This window comes from Ochlerotatus camptorhynchus, unplaced genomic scaffold (assembly GCF_037179485.1).
Source record: "Ochlerotatus camptorhynchus isolate MF236.1 unplaced genomic scaffold, CSIRO-AGI_Acam_v1.1 ptg000597l, whole genome shotgun sequence".
Classification (NCBI taxonomy): domain Eukaryota; kingdom Metazoa; phylum Arthropoda; class Insecta; order Diptera; family Culicidae; genus Ochlerotatus; species Ochlerotatus camptorhynchus.
In genome coordinates this window covers 551,010-560,570 of record NW_027041077.1, presented here as the reverse complement: position 1 = coordinate 560,570, position 9,561 = coordinate 551,010, and the positions used below count along the sequence as shown (strand labels likewise).

At 45.6% G+C, this 9,561-nt stretch overlaps 2 protein-coding genes across 2 annotated transcripts; one reads left to right on the top strand and one right to left on the bottom strand.

The window, feature by feature from the left end:
• Positions 1 to 721: 721 nt before the first annotated feature.
• On the bottom strand, positions 722 to 1,048 carry LOC135713947 (histone H4). The gene has a single exon (XM_065237166.1). It carries the CDS (start codon positions 1,031 to 1,033, stop codon positions 722 to 724), a length of 312 nt encoding a protein of 103 aa, XP_065093238.1. The 5' UTR covers positions 1,034 to 1,048.
• A 210-nt stretch (positions 1,049 to 1,258) lies between these two features.
• On the top strand, positions 1,259 to 1,801 carry LOC135713946 (histone H3-like). The gene has a single exon (XM_065237165.1). It carries the CDS (start codon positions 1,276 to 1,278, stop codon positions 1,684 to 1,686), a length of 411 nt encoding a protein of 136 aa, XP_065093237.1. The 5' UTR covers positions 1,259 to 1,275; the 3' UTR covers positions 1,687 to 1,801.
• Positions 1,802 to 9,561: the final 7,760 nt, after the last annotated feature.

Genomic DNA, 9,561 nt, shown 5'->3' with positions numbered 1-9,561 from the left:
CTACAAGGGACAACCCAATGGGGTTGTACGAAATGATGACGTAGGACAAACGTGGTATGATATAATAAATATTTTTGTTAACTGCAGCAGGAGTTTGTGTTTTGTGTAGGAATAGAAATTTTAGTTGGGTTCTCTGATTATTCTCTATGATTGCCCTCAGATTAACCAACCAAGACCAAGGCGCGTACAACCGAGGCGGTTTTTATTGATTATTTTGTATTTCGACTGGAACACTGGAAACGCACTACTTACCCCAACACAACAAATGAATGCAAATGATTGTCGGTACTGGATTAGCAGTGGTAGATCTCATACCAGTAACAACCAACTTAGGTTAAATCTAATAATCTTCAACTGAAAAAAATCATCATTCGATCACATCCCTACCACCTTTGAAATCCCGACAAGGAAGTTAATCAAAATCACCTTTTTAATTCATTTGATGGCCCTGAAAAGGGCCGGTTTTTTAGTCTGAGTCGATGATGCTACCCTAATAAAATTGTTATGGTTATTTTGCTTAACGACGTGTTCCCAAGCAACACACATGTTATATAACAGTTTATATAACCTTTATATAACTGAATTTGGTTGTAAAGAAGTTTACTCAACATAAATGCACGAAACTGTGTTACTTGGGTTCTGGGTATCGTCCAAACCATTTGTGGAAAAGTTCAATTATTTGGGTTATCGTTCGTTTATGGTTAATTTTTATTAGGGTAATTTATCCTCCGAAACCGTACAGAGTGCGTCCCTGTCGCTTCAGAGCGTAAACGACATCCATCGCGGTGACCGTCTTCCTCTTAGCGTGTTCGGTGTAAGTAACAGCATCACGGATAACGTTCTCCAAAAATACCTTCAACACACCTCTAGTTTCCTCGTAAATAAGCCCAGAAATTCGCTTGACTCCACCACGACGAGCCAGACGACGGATTGCAGGTTTAGTAATACCCTGAATGTTGTCACGCAGCACTTTTCGATGACGCTTTGCTCCTCCTTTGCCGAGTCCTTTTCCTCCCTTGCCGCGTCCAGTCATTGGGGGAGATGGTTTGTTTATTGTTGATGAAGGATGAGACGAAAGTGAACAAAAATTCCAAATTTCGGCTTTTTTATACCTACTCGAGGGTTAAATTCTTCTTGTTAGTTGTTGTATTCTTGTTCTTTCATCGTTTCTGATTGGTTGATCACAGCAAACGCATGTTATAAAACAGAATGGAAGTCGTTTTTATTTTTTATTCCACAGTTAGCTTTCAACGTGAAAACATCGGATAAAGGAAAATGGCTCGCACCAAGCAGACCGCTCGCAAGTCCACTGGAGGAAAGGCTCCTCGCAAGCAGTTGGCAACGAAGGCCGCTCGCAAAAGCGCTCCAGCCACCGGAGGAGTAAAGAAGCCTCATCGCTTCCGGCCAGGCACCGTCGCCCTGCGTGAGATCCGTCGTTATCAGAAATCGACCGAACTGCTGATCCGCAAGTTGCCTTTCCAGCGTCTGGTCCGTGAAATTGCCCAGGACTTCAAGACCGATCTGCGCTTCCAGAGCTCAGCTGTTATGGCTCTACAGGAAGCTAGCGAGGCTTATCTGGTCGGTCTGTTCGAAGATACCAACCTGTGTGCCATCCACGCCAAGCGTGTCACAATCATGCCAAAGGACATCCAGCTGGCTCGTCGTATCCGTGGTGAACGCGCTTAATTTCCCCGTCGAAAATCTTACCAAACCGGCCCTTTTCAGGGCCACTAAGTTCATATAAAAAAAGAGTTGGAATAGATTTCTTAAAGAACTACAAAAATAGTTTTCACCAAGTCATGGCTATTTTTTATCATTGATGGCGCTGTTCCATTGATAGTAAGTTAGAAATTTGGTAAAGTGGATGGAACGCTTTGGATGCATATTATGGTGAAAATAAGTCAAAAATCATTCATTAACGTTTAGTTTTTTTTTCCTAGAAATTTTTGATAAATAGTATTTTCTTACAGGCTGAATTTGTATGTATTTTTTATGCAGAATATGCTAAATGGGAGGGACTTCAAATGTTAGTCCTTCCTCCCCCACCAAATGTTACAGAGTGTCATCAAAGTACATGGAATGTTGAGATATTGAGAGTGAATTTTCTCTTTCAAATTTTAATGTTTTGGCTCTGGGGATTGGTAGTAAAGCGGTTAAAACGGTATGGGAAAAAACAGACCTGCTTTTAACGAATTAAACCTAATTGGAGTTGGGAATGCATCCATTTACGCGTATACGTTCAAAGCTATTAATAAAAAGGTAACTAAATTTTAAATTTTTCCCTTCATTTCAAAAGTCTGTAAATATCTGTGAAAAAACTAAAAAGTCTGTAAATGTCTGTAACGAAAAAAAAGTCTGTGAAAAAAATAAAAGTCTGTGAATTCACAGACATGTCTGTGAATCTGGCATCTCTGACAGCAGCGACGGACGTTTCAATGTTTCATTCTAGCTTGTTTTGGTTGTTTGCGCTGTGCATGCCACAGCTGCTGCATAGAAGCCGATTTTCCCATATTCCTGCATATTGAAATTCCAGAATGAGCGATAGCGAGAATCGATGTGACTTTTGTCACTAGTGAAGTGAGAGAAGTCACGTCGTGGTGACGTGACTCTCTGTGGAAATCAAATGGAGAGTAACGTCACCACGACGTGTCTTTTCTCACTTCACTAGTGAAAAAAGTCACTTCGACTCTTGGAAAATAACCCCTACTTTATTTTTTACTGCCCAAGTTAGAAGCAGCACAAAGCACCAAAGTGACTGCGATCAGTTTGCTGTTTTTGCAATCGTTCACAGCTGAAATCGGCGAAGGGAACTTGGTCGAAATCAGAATGTGAACGAAGTCAAAGCAAAAATGTGTCGTGTGTTCGATTGGCGCTCTGTCGCTGCGTCCCTGTTTGGGAATTTACGTTACATGTTCCATTTTCGGTTTTCACAAAGTGTACCCCCATATAGAAATCACAGACGTAGTCCTACGTCAAAATATGTGTGGTGAAGGAGTGTTAGGTTTTGAACGCTTGTAACTTTGTCATTTATAGATGAAATTAAAATCCAAATACGCCAATCGATAGGATATTACATTACAAACCTGTTAAAATAAATATTTTTCCAATTTTTTTTTGTAATTAAACTTTTGAAAATGTACAAATGATAATTTTATCACTCATTTCATGAAATAAGCCTTTTTCCCAAACCCAGTCATCATAAACGAATACCACTTGGTTGCACATCATTCTGCTTGAACTTGAAAAGATATAAATCAGCGCTGCTCTCATGCCACTGCTCAACACCCTCATTCTCTGCTTGAACGTCAAGCAGTACAGTTCGGTCTTTGCTCGCTCTGTCGAGTTGTTCTAAAGTTTCTAGTTTGTTCCAAACATTCGCAGTTTAATCGCGTCGTCAGTAGTGTCGGTCGCTTCGTGTGATGGGAAGACAGCGCTCCCGGAGCAGGCTCCGAGAGAAAACGGAGAAGAAGAACAGCGGTGAGGGTAGCTTGAGTGTACCTATTTCGAATAGGTACGCTACTCTTCCCACCGATGTAGGGAATACCACCTCAGCCACGGTGAAGCGGTCAAAGAAGAGGAAGAAAAATCAAGGCCAGTCCGATGGTGCGAGTGGACGGGACGATGCCACCGCGACGAACGTCAGCGTCATTGGTGATTTCGGCGACGCCGTCGACAACGAAACTGCTGCCACCCCGAGTGCAGCAAAAATGAAGCTTCCTCCACTGGTGGTGAAGCAAGTCCCACTCAACACGCTGATTGGCGATCTTTCATCGCTGGGCGTTGCAGCTGAGTTTAAGCTCGGCAGGATCGGCACCAAGGTGATGCTCCGAACAAAAGCGGAGTACGAAGTGGCCGTGAAATATCTGAAGGATACCAAGGCGGAATTCTTCACGCACGACATCCCCGGTGAGAAGCCCTTCAAGGTAGTCATCAGGGGTCTACCAAACTTCGACCCCAAGATGGTCGAAGCCGAAATCAACCGGTACAAGCTAGCCCCAATCGCTGTCTTCCGAATGACAAGGAGAGACGAAAACGTGAAGACGTACCCGGATTGTCTTTTTCTGGTGCACTTCCAGAAAGGGACGGTGACGCTCAATGCGCTACAAGCCATCCGATCAATCTGCTCCATCATCGTACGGTGGGAGCCATACCGTGGCGGCCATCGTGACGTAACGCAGTGTATGAGGTGCCTCAATTTTGGACACGGTACCCGCAACTGCAACATCAAGCCACGCTGCAGCAACTGCGCTCAAGAACACGCCACTTCCAACTGCCCTGCGGATGGAGCCGTGGCGATAAAATGCGCTAACTGTGGTGGTGCACATCAAGGTTCCGACAGACAGTGCTCCAAACGCGAGGACTTCAAACGCATCCGAAAGCAGGCGTCAAGCAACAATCAACCAGGACGCAAGAAGGACAAAACCCCAGCATTCAGGACGGAGGATTTTCCGCCTCTTCGTGCTCCCCAGCAAAGGCAAGCGAATTCGCGGGTGCAACCCGCCCCCCCTCAAGAAGCTTCCGGTGATTCTGCTGGTCAAAGCTCTCCATCCCCCCCTGGATTCTGGAGACAACCAACAGCGCAAAACAACAACTCCGATATGTTCTCAGCGGATGAACTGATGGAAATTTTCGTCAACATGTCCGGTGCTCTTCGTAAGTGCCGCAATAAGCCCGAACAGATCCAAGTGCTCGGTAAGTTCATCATCCAGTATGGCGTCTAAACCGCTAACTATCGTCACCTGGAATGCTTGCTCCGTAAGAGCAAAAAAGATTGAGCTTGCCGACTTCCTCCGCAAGCATAGCATCGACGTGGGCCTTCTAACCGAAACCCATCTTAAGTCCGGCGACAGCTTCTGGTTGCCTGACCACAACACTATCCGGCTTGATCGCACCAGCTCCAGGGGGGGTGGTGTTGCGGTCGTCGTCAAGAAAGGAATAAAATACCAAACTCTGTCCCATATCCGCGCCTCTATCATCGAGGCCCTTGGTGTGGAGGTGGAGTCGTCGACTGGATACGTCCAGTTCATCGCCGTCTACTGCCCTCGACAGTGTGCCGCCAGCAGTGGACTAGCGGCTAAATTCAAGAAGGACCTGTCCACCATCACCCGTACCGGTTCCCGCTTCGTAGTTGGAGGAGATCTGAATGCTCGCCATGAGGCCTGGCGGAACTACCAGCAGAACCAGAACGGTCGTCTCCTGTTCGACCACTCACAGCATGGGCTGTATTCCGTTTGGTTTTCGGATGAACCAACATTCATCTCACCGGCGGGCAACCCATCGACGCTAGACCTGTTCCTGACAAATATCGGCTTGTCCAAGCAGGTAGCCTTGAACGAACTCAGCTCCGACCACCAACCGGTGGTGGCTGAACTGGGCTGCAACGTGGCTCCTGCTTCAAGCCTGCGCAAGGACTACCATCGCGTTAACTGGGCCCAGTTTGGACGCGTGGTAGACAGGCACATCATCGACAACCCACCGCTTGACACCGTGGAGGACATCGACCGAGCGTTGGAGGGACTCCACCAAGCCATAACCGTGGCTGACGAGGCGTGCGTCCGACGAGTTCCTGTGAGGGGTAAGTTTATTGTCATTGATTCCCACACCCAACTTTTGATTCGCCTGAGAAATGTTCGTAGACGCCAGTTTCAGAGGACTGGAGATCTGGGCAAAAAACGTGAAATGGCTGATCTGAACAGACAGATTGCTTCCAGAATGGACTCACTCCGAAATGAAAGTTTCGGGCGTGTTGTCCAGAATCTGGACGACCGCTCCAGACCATTCTGGAAGGTAGCCAAGGTCCTGAAAACTCATCCCAAACCCATTCCACCTCTCAGAGTCGAAAATGATGACGATCGGCTTCTAATCACCCCACAGGAGAAAGCAAATGCGATCGGCGAGCATGTCGCTTCATCGCATTTGCTTGGCTCGAATATCCAAAGTCCGCTCGAAGATCAGGTTGCGCAATGCGTTCAAAACCTAGATGCCTCCCCTTGTGTCGTGCCTCCGGCGGATATGATTACAGTACAACAAATTTGCTCAGCGCTGAAATGCACCAAGAACATGAAGGCTCCCGGGTTTGACGGTATATTCAACTTGATCTTGAAGAGACTCAGCATGAAAGTGCAGTCTCTTCTAACCGCTATCTTCAACAGATGTTTGGAACTGCACTACTTTCCAAGTATCTGGAAAGTAGCAAAAATCATACCAATCCGCAAACCCGGTAAGGATCCAACATTGCCTTCAAGCTACAGACCAATCAGCCTCCTTTCAGCGCTGAGCAAATTGTTCGAGAAACTCATTCTCAATCGTTTGCTCAAGTTTGTCGAGGAAAATAACATTCTCCTTCCGGAACAGTTTGGATTCAGAAAGTGGCACTCTACCAATCACCAGCTAGTGCGGGTGATGGATAACATCCGAAGTAACAAAGCTGTATCAAAGTCCACAGCCATGGCCTTGTTAGACGTTGAAAAGGCGTTTGACAATGTTTGGCATGACGGACTTGTGTACAAGCTTTGTAACTTCAACTTCCCATTACATCTGGTTAAAATTACCCGTAACTACCTTCAGCAAAGGTCGTTTAAGGTATCGTTGAATGGTTGTCTTTCCGACACGTTTTCCATCCCAGCAGGAGTGCCGCAAGGCAGTCTGCTGGGCCCCTTGCTTTACAGCATTTATACTTCCGACATTCCTCCCCTTGGAGACGGTTGCGTGTTCTTCCTGTTCGCAGATGATACCGCAATAGCCGTCAAAGGAAGGATGCCTCGCGAAATAACGAACAAACTTCAACGATGCCTTAACGCCTTTGCTGATTATGCCACCACGTGGAAAATTAAAATCAATCCCTCCAAAACACAAGCGATCATGTTCCTACATCGGCAATCGCCCAAACTGAAACTGGCTCCATCTTGTACTATAATCATGGATGGCACAAGGGTTGAGTGGTCCGCCGAAGTAACCTATCTCGGGATGTTGATCGATGAAAAGCTCCTCTTCCGTTCGCATGTAGAGAAAACTGTAGTCAAGTGTTCTACCTTGGTTAGGTGTCTGTATCCACTGATTTGCCGCAGATCCCGCCTCTCAAGGGTGAACAAACTGGCCGTCTACAAACAAATCATAGCACCTGCGATCCTCTACGCAGCTCCGGTGTGGGAATCGTGTGCACAGACTCACAGGAACAAAATTCAGGTCGCTCAGAATAGAGTGCTGAGGATGGTACTTGATCGTCCTTTCGACACTAGAATAACAAATTTACATGAAGAGGCAGGCATTGCCAAAATAGATTCCAAAATTAACGAAATTAAGACTAAATTTGCACAAAAATGTAATTTATCAGAACATGCTTTGATAAGCAATTTGTATATAGTAGGTTAGGTGTATATAGTAGTTGTAGGTTAGTTGTAGCTGTAAATAGTAGTTATAAGTAGACTCCTTTTTCCAATTCAAATCATACCAATCCCACCAAGGTGGTCATACTTTAAAATAGGCCTGATAGGACTAGAAACTGTAAATAATAATAAAAATCTCACTGTACTAAAGTTGAAAAGACGCATCTGTGTTACTTGAAAAATTCATACATGTAAACCACACAAACACAAGAAATAAAGATCATTTAACTGTTAAAAAAAAAAAAAAAAAAAAAAAAACTGCTTTTGCTCATTGTCGCTTCGGAGGCGTGGTGCTTGGTCCTGCAGTATGCTGGACCAAATCAGCGGCTTCAGGTGGATCACGGCGTGACCACGATGAGGAACAGCAATAATGTAAACCCTCCCCCTTCACAACAATCTCTCGCCTCCCCCCCTCAACAACCTCTCGCCCCTTTTAACAACCTCTCCTACCCCCCCCCCCCCACCATCAAACCTCTCCTACCCTTCTCTCCACCCTCAAACCCTTCCTACCCCCCCCCCCCTCAAATACCACTCCTAAACCCACCCCCCTCAAATACCTCTCCTAACCCCCCCTCAACAATAACCCGAAAACGAGACAGTAAAACTAAGTTTTACCAAATTCGAACAAAAAATTGACATGTTTGATGACATTGAGTTGGTGAATTACACACAACTGACGGTAAAACATATCTGGTGCCTCAATATATGCAATTATATTAACATCCAAAGTCCATCCTATTTTACATATCCTGCACAAAAGAAACTTTCTGCTCCGCCCGATTCATACAAAACTGCGGGAAATCCTATCAGTTTCTGAACCGGAAAAGATATAAAGAAGCGCTGGTGTCATGCTTTTGCTCATTTTCGCTTCGGACGGCGTGGCACTTGGTCCTGCAGTAAGCAGGACCAAATCAGCGGCTAAAGGTGGATCACGGCGTGACCACCCCTCCCCCTTTCACAACAACCTCTCCCCCTCCCCCTTCACAACAATCTCTCCCCCTCCCCCCTTCACAACAATCTCTCCCCCTCCCCCCTTCACAACAATCTCTCCCCCTCCCCCCTTCACAACAATCTCTCCCCTCCCTCAACAACCTCTCCTAGCCCCCCACCACCACTCATCAACAACCTTTCCTAACCCCTCCCCCACTCATCAACAGCCTTTCCTAACCCACCCCCCCCCCCCCCCCCCCACCCATCAAATACCGCTCCTAACAAATCAATATCTATGTGTCAGCCACATACTTAAAAAATGTACATATAAAAACCATGCGTGACCAGTGACCACACATACTATTCTTTTGGGTGTAAATTTCATGTGTACTTCTGAGTGGATTCTGTTTATGTGTGGTCAAATGAAAATCATGTGGAATTTCACATGGATATTTGTCAAGAAAAATGTGTAAATTGTTTTGAGTCAACCATAACCGAAACATTGAAATTCTTGAAAATTTTAAGATAAAGTATAATAGTCAAAAATGCATGAAAAACATCAATTTTGTGTGGTTCTACGTCATACTGCGGTCGTGTCTAGGACACAACCCTTTACTTTTTTCCTTTGGTTTGTTTTTTCCGTCGATCTTGTTTTCCGTGCTGAGCACCAATGCTACCGACGTGCCAGGAAGGCAGCTCCCACACCTGGACCCTACCTATCGACCCATCAACTCATGAACCGGGGACCAACGGCTTTACTTCCCATCCGAAGGAAGGCGTCCGAGTGTCGAGTTGAAAAAAGCAGGTTGTGCTTTTATCGGAAATGATCGGCTGTAATCATAATACATTGCAGGAAAAGTATTGTTCGAAATATCCTCCTACATGCCTGGAATAGGGTTTTCGAAGACCCCGTCTTCACATCCAAACACAGGACAGGGACGGCTGGAGGTCACTGGCAGGAGTAACTCGACTGTGATGGATGATCGATCGATGTAGGCCTTGGTTTGGTTCTGATATTATATGAAATGTAGTAAAATGGTAAATTTTAATATATTTACCAGTCATTGGTTCTACGTGGCCACCAGATGTCCCGCCGGAAGAACCAGAACATCCGTAAAATTTAATGCTTCGTTAATTTGATCAAAGAAGGCCTTGTTTTTTTGCATTTATATTTTAGCTGATCATTGACTCCGAATGGTCACCAGATGGTCCGCCGGAAGATCCCGAACATTCGTAAAATTGACGC

What these genes read in the sequence shown, in the direction of transcription:
- LOC135713947 (XM_065237166.1), bottom strand. Translation starts at nt 1,033, where the DNA reads ATGACTGGACGCGGCAAGGGAGGAAAAGGACTCGGCAAAGGAGGAGCA.
- LOC135713946 (XM_065237165.1), top strand. Translation starts at nt 1,276, where the DNA reads ATGGCTCGCACCAAGCAGACCGCTCGCAAGTCCACTGGAGGAAAGGCT.